The sequence below is a fragment of the Gavialis gangeticus genome, unplaced genomic scaffold, assembly GCF_001723915.1.
Source record: "Gavialis gangeticus isolate Ggan-Ray unplaced genomic scaffold, GavGan_comp1, whole genome shotgun sequence".
Taxonomy (NCBI): domain Eukaryota; kingdom Metazoa; phylum Chordata; order Crocodylia; family Gavialidae; genus Gavialis; species Gavialis gangeticus.
Window position 1 is genome coordinate 65,753,112 of NW_017729030.1, and position 10,833 is coordinate 65,763,944.

Here is a 10,833-nt window from a genome sequence, read left to right on the forward strand (position 1 = left end):
CCCATGAGGTTTTGTATCTAGGAGGTGGATGAAGTGAAGTATGCTGTTTCTACATCCTTCCCCCGGAGCACTGTGATTGGAAGGGAACTCATGGAAAGATCAGAGTCACTAGCCAACTACAGATGGCAGTCTTTCCCCCCTGCTCCCACTCCCTCTTCTTGGTTTGTTTCCCTGCAAGACTGCTTCCGAACCGCCGAATCTCCAAATCTTTTCCAAATCGATTTGGAGATATTTACGGGTCTCCCAATTCGATTCAGATTTGATGATTCAGCCTCTGAATCGGGTTGAATATTCTCCAAATCGAATCGGCAATCAAACTTCATGCATCCCTAATTCCTACCTCTCTTTTTGCTAAAAAGCATGAAACCTTAAAGATAGATAATTCAGCAAATACTGCAGTTCATACCCTGGAGACAGGTGAGCTGCACCTGGTGCAGGACCCAAAAAGAAGAGGAAAGAAAGTAGCTTAAGGTGGCTCATATGACTCCTATGTTCCTGGTATATTTTACAGCAACTTAATGGCTGTTCCTGTAGCGTATACGGACTAGACCAGTTTGCTAAGGAAAGGACCATTCCTTCTGCCTCCAGCATCATCTGAAGTGGGTGCATGGCCTTTATGCTACCTTAAAATTCACCCTGTTGGGGAATCTCCAGCTGCCATCTGCAAAATTTGAACTTTTTGGCAGAAGAGGACAATGGGAGAGAACTATTCCCATCTACAACATGCCGTCCAGTATGAGGGAAATCTAGTCTTGGTTCTTTCACCCAAACGTTGGCCTCCATACACTGCATGTAAGGAGTTACAGGTTACTCTACTACGAACCTTTCAGTGTAAAGCAGTTCCAAGAAACAATGGGCATACTTAGTAGGATTAATCCTATTTCTTTTACTTAGAAGCTTATCATAGGAATATTACACGTATGACCTTTTCCTACTCTTGGTTTAGATGTATGGCATTTTTCAATCCTACAGGTTAAGTATTTTTGTCAGAATCTTGATAATAACTTTCTCATGCACTTAAGCTGATGTTTGCAAAATTACTGGTACTGAGTTTTTTCTAAGGATTCTTGTAAAATAAATGTAAAGTCTACATACAGTAAATATGTTTTCAGGCAGAAGAAAGATTTTATCACAATGAGAGCTTCACTTTGCTATGTCACACAATCCTGAATAAAGAATCCTTAGGAAACTCCACAAGCAACTCTTTTCAGCCTGATAATCTCCCTTTCAACACCACCTTGTTGCTATTTCCTCCTTGGTCAGTTCCTTACTATTTCTCTATTCAACCCTGTTTTCTCCAGCTTACTGAGCAATTTCCCATGTGGCAGCATATGAAATATTTTACAGATATCCAAACAAATGACACTGACCATTGCTTAGAAAATCAGCTGTCTTATCAAAAACAGATATCAAGTTAGTCTGGCACAATCTACCCTTGGGCAAATCCACGTTGCATTTCAGACATATACAAATTATTGGAAAATATGTTTATCCAGGAAAATTCCATTTTTGTCAGTAGTCCCTGATCTGTATTTTAAACCAGAATGGCTTTTAGAGTTGAAACACTGAAAATGCATACACAACAAAATGCAGGAAACGAGACTATCAACAAAAGGATTAGCAAACACGAGTATACCTTTTAAACTGAGGAAAATGTCTATACAGCAGTGTGAAAAGCCTTGACAAGGCAGGAAACCTGCAACTGGATAAAGTAATTTTTTCTAAAATACTGATATCTGAAAAATAAGACCCTACATGCTCTGCTTCTAAATTTTATTCCATACTGATTTTACAGAAATGGAATGATAAGGTTGTAAGGTTTAATATTCAAAAGTAAAAAAATGATGTTAAGTATGCCTGTTAAACTAATTTTAAAAGCATTTACACATTATACAGTAGTAGCCAACATGTAAGTAAGAAGCCAAGCATTAATAAGAGAAGTATTGCAAGCGCCATAGTAAGATTAAATATAAAAAACTACCATTATTAGCTGACAGTTTTAGAATACCTTCCAGGTGAAACATCTCAGTGTTTCATTAATATTATTACATTAAATCTCATGGAAAAACTCTGTAAGACAACATAAGGTTTTTACAGTTAGGGAAACTGGGGCCTAAAAAACTCACGGCCAATCTGCTAAAGTGCTAAATATCTGCTTTACTTTAACCAGGAGTAGTCCTACCAAAGTTAAGCAAGCATTTAAGTTTTTTGCTGAATCAAGGTGTGAATGGATTTTCTAAAATGAATCAGAAGATTATAGCACAGAAGGAAAATAACCAAGGTCTCCTGGGTCTGAGATTCATGCTTTAATTATGACACTATCTTCCCCTTCTCTAAATATTCAATGATATGCACTGCAGCTGAATTTGCTAGATTAAAACTTTTAGGGCTTACCAGTCATTTGTGCTTTAAGACAAAAATGATCACTAACTTCAGATAACGTGACAGGTGCTTGATGGCTAAGAAGGCCACTGTACATGGCATACATTAGGTCTGTGTCAGTATAAAAATTGTTTTTAACAAAATTCATGTCAGTACATTTTTTCCCATAGTTCCACTTTCCAATTTTTATTTCAAACTACATGGATAAAGCCAGATTTTCAAGTGGAAGCTGAGCTCTGGCTTTATAAGTACCTAGATGAAATGGCCAGATTTTCAGAAGTGCTCTGGATTCAAATGCTCTATATAGCAGTAAGCACTATTTGGGACTCAACTCTTGTGAAAGTCTGGCCACTTTATTTAGATGCCTAAATAAAAACTGCCAGTAGCAAATTCTCTTGAAAATTCTGCTCTGGAGTGATTGCTTGGTGCTATAAGCACATACAAGATTTCTACTTCCAGTGCATAGGTTCAATATTAAGGGACAGTTTAGGGATTTGATTATAATTCATGGTTTGAATTAACACAAGTGTTTTTCTCTTAAATAAATCCTCCTAGAAAAGTCTTAGAAGAGGTGCAACTGTATCAAATTTCTGGAATATGACATACTGTGCCATGATACCATCATTAAAATAGTTTATGATTCCATTACACCACTTCAGAAGCGAGTAAGATTCTGAGCTCTGGAAACTGGCTCTTAATAGGCCCCTAAATTACAATTCAATGTCCTAAAATAAGAAGAAATAAGGAGACTTGTATTAACTATGTATACAGTTACATTGCTGTCACCTCCTACTAGTTCAAAAGTGACATTATAGATTGTGATTACAGGTATATTTCTTCATTTCTAGCTAGATGGATGCTGATGAAGACAGAGGTAGCAAACTGAGCTACCCTAAAAGCAAAAATAAGGAGCCTGTTTACATTTTATATGGTAAAAATCATCTCTCATGAAGAGAAACAAGCCTTTGAGGAAAGCTAATTGGCAAAATAACAATGATCATACTGTACCTTCTCATCCACTGTTACAATCATCTAAAAGGGAAATTGTGGAAAGAAAAAGGATGCACTAATTGTGGGACTGAATTTATCTTTGCCTGTAATCTTACAACTTCAAAGACCACTGGTTTGTAAGCACATCTAACAGTGTGCTTACAAAAAATGTGCATGAATATTAGTTATAACCTAGAGCAAAGGTAAATTAACAGAAGGATCTGCTGAATAGATAATCAAGAATAATTATAAATAGCTGAGGACAAGATACTTAAAAATGAATAACCGGTTAGTCTCCTAATTTCACAGTCAAGGCATTTATCTAATAGTGCCTGGTTTTTCAAAACTGATGGAACCCTTAGCAGCCCCTCTTGAAGGCAACTAAGAGCTAAATCTAGGAAATCTACCAGAGCTACCAAGGAGCAAAATTATTTTGAAAAATGGGGGAAGATATTTAGAAACAAGGGCAGAGTGGAGGGCAGGTGACCAAAGTTAAGTTTCTAAATCCTTATTCAGGCATTTAAATAAGCCAAATTTTCAAATGCTAAAGACCCAATATCTCTCACTGGTTGTTATAAACAAATGCCAAGGATTGTATAGAAAGTCTCAGACAGAGTGGGGAGAACAAATATTGAATTCAAAACCCAACAGTCCCTCCTTTATCTACTTTAAATGGACAAATTATACGATGGATATTTACAAATTTACCTTTGCTCCATGTTTATGCAGAACTTCCATGACATCATTATGAGCTCTTTCAGCTGCAACGTGTAAAGGCGTCATGAAGCTAGAGGGAAAATTATATAAATTAGTTCCGTTTTCCTGATTCTACTGAAACCTTTGGAAATTTTTGCTCAAATTTTCAGAAACTTACTCTTTGTTTTTCTCATTAACATTAGCTCCTTTCCTGAGCAACAGTTCAGTAACTTGTTTTCGTTTAGGATGCAGGGAAGCCACAGCACAGTGCTGTATAAAAAAGCAAACATAAATTACTATTATAACTACTTAGACTTTGAAGTATTTTATGAAGTCCACTGAATCACCTTTACGTATTTTACTGAGTATCAGACTGCAAAGTTTATACCCAGAATCCCAGAGAAATATACCACATTTCTGTCTTTATATATGACACATGGACCAGTACGTAAGATAGTGATCAGTGCTAAATTATTCTAGTCTGAAAACAATTTTGATTTTATAACTACATGTCACAGATGAGAAATACTTAAGTCTCCAACCATATAAGATACCAGGACAATAAATGATGCGATAAGTAAAGGCAGGTAAAGGTAAAGGGATTTTAAAATTTTATTTCTGCATAGAGCTTCTAAAGCCTTACACTGGAATTCTCCTGCTTCTTCCCCTGGGTTCCATGGCAAAACGTTTGCTTTGCTCCTTTTTCTATTTCTATGTATACTGAACATGTTAACCTTAATCTAATCGTTGTTCTGGTACATGTTTTCAGTTAGTGCTCAATATATGGGATTATATTATAAAGCCAACTGTAAAATTAATCCATTTGCTTAGAACAGTTTATTTGACATCCAGAGTGAGATGCACCTTTAAGGGGATCTCTGGGAGCAAGGTCTATCAACATTCCTGCTAATCCTAAGTAACTTGACACAGCCTTTTCCTACATTGTCACATACTTTCCTCTCCCCACTGTGTAGTGGAGCCCAGGTGGCTAGCTGGTTTGTGAGGAAGGCTGCAACTCTGGCTTAGATCCCACATCTCTAGCCATGACTTCACATACCTGGTTAGGATGGTAGGCCTTGCTACCCTGGAAGGCTACACCACTTCCTTAGAACCAGTCACACACTGAAATTTTCAGGGGTGTCCAATTATTTTGGACACCCATTCTGAGAAAAGAACACCTGAAAAACAGTCCTGGAGCATTTCAAATTGAGCACCCCAAATTAACAGCTACTTGAGAACCACTAGGTGTTTTTGAATATTTCTATTTTTATTATAAATGTAAGCACCATAGTGTGAAAACAGTGGAGAAATTGGTATAGATTCTCTTGGATGGAAGTCCCACACTTCTGGGTGTCAAATACTGTGACTTTCAGTAAGTTAGCCACAGAAGCAGAAGTCTGAGAAATGTTAAAGATACTGACATTTCTTTTTCACCTGGTGATGCATGGTAATAAATTCTTGTTATATGAGCTGTTGGACTGCTACGATAAATAAAGATCTAGCTAAACTGCTGCAAAGTTTAAGATTGCTTTTCACCTTCAGACATACCTCCAGCAAGAACAGTTTTTAAGCTCTAAAAATAATCTTTATTTTTCAGGTCAAATAGTTGCTGTATGATCAAGAGTGTCAAATAGTCAAGAGCAGCTCAAGTACTGCAAATGTTAAAAAAATAATAAAATAAGTAATTATTTAGTAAAAAGTATTTTAGTAAAATACTATTTAATAAAAACCACCAACGTAATCAAGAAGGGATTAACTATGTCATTTTAAATGTGATCTGTTTTCCCCAGACAGACTACTGATTCTTTTCCTTCTTATTTAAAAAGTTTGGAATCTTTTCAGAGAAGTCCACTACTGAAATAAAAGACCATCTTGGACATATGCTGCTTAATGGCCCATGTAGAATAGGACCTACAGAGCTTCTGATATTTCTGAGATCATTTTGCAGGGTTTTTATTAACCACCATGTAGTTATGTCTTACTACTCTTTCTAAAAAAGTAAAACAATCTAGTCATACTGTTTTAATAGTGACCATCTCAATTCATTTTGACGAAACAAGTTACTTACTCTATGCTCTTTGCCTTCCTAATGCCTCAAATGATGAACTGGGAGCAGAAGCAATTGTCAATTAAATTACTAATGCACATACTCACACTCGCTTAGTGCAGATATGCTATTTCAGGCGAAGGTCATCTGAAGAAAGGCACTTGGTGCCCAAACGTTAGCCCAACATTTTCCCCAAGTACACGGTGGGTCCAATAAAAGAGTTAACTAAAAAACTTGCATCTCATATATCTGGACCACCACAGTTACAATTACAACACTCCAAATCTACTACAACATGATCACAAAAGCCAGTGTATTACTGATCTGCTTTATCTCTTGTGATGCATAACTATGTTTCATATTGAAGACCCCAGCAAAAATTGATAACACATGGCTGGCAAGCTCTGGTAAGTCACTACAGCAACAGTGGAGGCTAGACAGATCTGAGTAGTGTCACATCAAATAGGCTTTGTGAGCTCAAAATTACTGCCATCTGCTGGAGACAGGACACCAGTCACAGAAAGACAGAGACCCTCTACTGCAGGAGTGCTGTAAACTATTTCACTACTGACTTCCATCAGATGATGATAACATTTAATATTAAATAAACTTATTGGTGTAGAGAACAATTTTAATCAAAAAACATATTTAACTGGGCTCTGGTGGAAAACTTCATTAAAAAAATAGAGAAAAGGTGAGGTGGCTTGACAATTTATTTCAGTCCTTCACAGAGCCCCAGGACATATCTATTTTACCTGCCTTCACTGTCATCCTCTGCATCCCCAAATTAAAATTTTGCATCCAGTCTCCAGAAAAAACAAGAGAGTGGGAAAGTGTCACAGCAGAAGACAAAGCAACCAACTAGTAGAAGTTGCTACAAAGACAATAATCCAATGAGAAGAAAATACAGTCAGAATATGAGCAGGGCAACTGTGGCTTACGTAAGGGTTTCTGGAAAAATCCACTATAAAAAACAAAATTCAAGGAAAAAACTGAACACTACTACTGTGATAGTGATTTATTTTTAAAATATAAAATGCCTGGTGGCATATCCACAATCTTAGATGATGAATACATTTTCATAGTCTAGCAATAAAACCCCCTCAACTAGCACTGCTACCACATATATCATAAAAGAAATGAATTGACTGTATAATCTCACCAGTGCAGTCTCATGCGACTGTGGCTGTTTGAAATTAATGATCTCCAAAGCAAGTGTCTTTTTTACTTTCGCTAGGTCTGCTTCTCTGGCTGCTTGCAGTAAAGAATGTCCTTTGAATTCATCTGTTGGGGAAATAGACATACTTAATATTCAGCAATGTGTCAGATTTATAAATGTTACTTCAGTAAGCTAACTACAATTAACAAAGAAGCAAGGGAGCAGTTTTCTATACCCTTTTGAACACTGGCTTAAGGTGGAATCTTAAACCCTGACCTAGAAAAGGCAGAATAATGTCCTTGAGGTAAGAACTATTAATTTATGTACCACCCTCCCCAAAAGAGGCCCAGAGTATCTTGCAATAAAAAAAAAAAAGTTAATTATAACGTACTCTGGTTACTGACATCTCAAGTTTTAAAATGAAAAACTAAAGGTGCATTCTGTTGTTTTGCATTTACCTATCACCTATAAGAAACCCAGTTTGACAAATGTGTTATTAGCAGGGATCCTGGTTTTATCGGTTTAAAAATACCAAATTCTCTGATTAAAAATACCCAATTCTCAAATAAAAGTCCAAAACCCATGTTTTTCTGCAATTAAAATGAAATGTTTCTCTCTCTCTATGTAGCAGTTGAACACAATGTTTTATTCATATATTTACAATTTTAAAGCAATATGGAAGCCTACCAGAGTGCCTCACAATCATTATCATTACAATAAAATAAATTCTAAATACCTATATATTTTGGCATGTGATTTTGGTGTTTTTATCATGGAGAAATCAGAGCTCCCCCTGCTTTGTGGCACTGAGCAGTTCTCATATGCCAGTGCCCTGCCCTTGCCCACACTGGTGCCCCTCACTCCTAACCCATAGTCCCCTGGGCCCTGTCTGTTTCCCTCACTTACAACCCACAGCTCCGCACCCCCTGCCCCTCTGGCGCCCCTCACACCCCTGCCCTACCGAAATAGGCCCCCAGCTGCCAGGGATATGGGACCTGGGAGCCCCCCCCCCGCATTCTGCACATGCCCCCCAACATTCTGCAGCAATTCTCCTTCCCGGGAGCCAGTCCCCATGCTTGGCTGCATTGTTGGCCACGTGCACTTGCATGTGGTACCCCCTGAGTCCCACTCCCTCAAGCCCCAAGCAGCCCCTTGCACGATGGAACTTTGCCAGCATGCAAGGGGAAACCTGCGGTTTCCTGCATTTTTTTCCTTTAAAGGAGAAAATCTGTGTTTTAATATAGCAAGCGGAAAACCCGGTTCCCTGGTTATTAATACCAACAACACTCTTCATTAAATTATGACATGATTGAAATACATACAAGTCAGTCTCTCTCTCAGTTCTGGTGTTGGAGCCATATCAACAGCACTCTTGCCATGACAATTGACTAGTGTTGGATCTGCACCATGGCTCAACAACAAAGAGCAGACTTCTACACGATTCTTAGAAGCAGCCTCGTGTAAAGGGGTGAACTGCCAGAGGTCCATAGCATTAACACAGGCTCCATGCTAGGGTGAAAAAGAATTCTTCATTTTAGAAATGAACTATAATTACTTACAGAGATGTTTGTCGAAATCATTTTTGAAGTTGTTTCAATTGTTTTCAGTGTGAAAGAAAAATAATTAATTTGTTTTCACCTAGCAAAAATAGGAATATTGGAATTAATTTAATATTTACTGCAACAGATCTTTAGGGGAAAAATGATCAGTTAATATTTGGCTGGAAACATTCGATGGAGAAATACTGAATTCAGCAGTGCAGGTGTGCATTTCAAATCCAAAATCCTGTGCCTCTGAATTAATCACAGGCATAGAAATTGGGATATTTAACAGTGAGCCTCTGCCTTTAACTATCATGTGAATAGACCACATCTATCCTAAGTATGAAAAATGATATAAATATTCTTGCATTCCTCCACTTACCTTAAGTAGCAATTCTGTGACTTCATAGTGTCCATATGAGCATGCATTATGAAGAGGCACAAGTCCACTAGATAAATAAAACAAATAACAGTTGAATATTAACATAGGTATTTAAAATTAAAACAACTATTTAGAAACATTTAAAAAAATTCAGATTATTTTAATATTTAAAGCAAATATAAATGTTTGATTTAAATATTAAAGCGTCTAAATTCTTACTAGAGTAAAAATTTTCTCATTATATTGTGGGATTCCAACCTTCCAAAGCAGTCTATTGCCCACAAGTGCCATTAAAAATATTTGAGTGAAACAATGTAAGTGTTTAATCTACCATGTATTATTGGTGATATAAGCATTCACTGTGTTGAAAACCATCTTTCTTGCTACCAAAAGGAAAATAAAACCTGATTAATTTTAACCTTGGTAAAGACAAATTTGTGTATTACTTCACTTTATATTTACATGCCTCTTCATTTTAAATGTTGTGTAAAAAGAAAAACTGTCTTACAATGTCACCTGGCTTCTGGGTATAGTATGATGTAGAAATATTTACAGATGGTAGATTAAAACAGATACTCCAGAGTAAAGAAGAACCTGACATTTCTGCATTTTTGAAGTACATTATAAGCTTTAAATATATTTAATTGTACAAGGATTGCAACTATTTGAGGGTTATTAGAATTTCTGTAGTCACTGGAGTCTGCACTTTAAAATTAAACTGATGAAGCAAATGATGCAAGACTAATCACAAGCAAAGGTTATATTATGAGAAAGCCATAAATTTTAAAAGATCAGCAAGAGACAAGCAATAAAACAAAGACAGTGAGCCCAGTCTGTAAGTAAAGCCAGATAGGGTGGTTATGGCTCCACAGATATGGATGAATATTGCATTTAAAAACATAGATTTAACCTCTTTGTTACATATACAAAATGCAGAATGCCCTCTTCTCAATTAACTGACTCCCTCAATATCATTTTTTCTAAGAATCAACAATTAAACCCATTACTTCATTAGTTAAAATTAATGTTAAAGATGGCTTTTAAGAAAACGCTGCAGGAACTCTGAAGTCTTTGAGATTTTCTTTGTCCTTATAATTTAAAAGGAAAAAAAAAAAAGCTAAAACTTACTGAACTCTTCTACACTGCTGCCAACTGTTGTGATTGTTATTATTTATCTGTTTTGGTTCAACAGATGAGATTTACCTTCTCTGGACATGTCTGCTACTTACTTAAGAAGATCCGGTGCGCTTATGAATTATAGCCCTGCTTGGGAAAGCCACCTACTTTCCTAACCAGCTGCCTACCCCACCTGCTTCCTCACAGCCAACAAATACAGCTCAGGAGTGGGACAGAGCTCTTTCCCACAACTCTCAGAAACCCAAGTTTGCTCTTATAGGGGGCTGGTGGGGACAGAAAAAGCTTCCCTTATTCCTGCCCCCTCCCTCTTCTGTGCAATGAGGATGGCTCTGCTAGTCCTTTCGGTAATACCTGTTCTGGGAAGACAGTGAAGAACCAGTAGAGCCGCTCTCCAGCCTATAAGGGGAAGAAGGCAAACTCGCTGCAGCTCTTTCTAGGCCTTGGAGGCTAGTGAGGGGTAAGCAGAACGTACACAGGGAATGAGATAACAGAACGGATT

The 10,833-nt window shown here is 37.1% G+C and overlaps 1 protein-coding gene across 1 annotated transcript in view; it reads right to left on the reverse strand.

Moving 5' to 3' along the window:
- Positions 1 to 10,833, reverse strand: part of TNKS (tankyrase) — a 264,386-nt gene that overhangs the window by 73,897 nt on the left and 179,656 nt on the right. Inside the window, exons 7-12 of the mRNA XM_019521853.1 lie at positions 10,686 to 10,781; positions 9,198 to 9,264; positions 8,597 to 8,783; positions 7,278 to 7,399; positions 4,247 to 4,338; positions 4,081 to 4,159 (exon numbers count right to left, since the gene is read on the reverse strand). Coding sequence (XP_019377398.1) covers positions 4,081 to 4,159; positions 4,247 to 4,338; positions 7,278 to 7,399; positions 8,597 to 8,783; positions 9,198 to 9,264; positions 10,686 to 10,781 — 643 coding nt within the window. The remainder of the gene's footprint in view (positions 1 to 4,080; positions 4,160 to 4,246; positions 4,339 to 7,277; positions 7,400 to 8,596; positions 8,784 to 9,197; positions 9,265 to 10,685; positions 10,782 to 10,833) is intronic.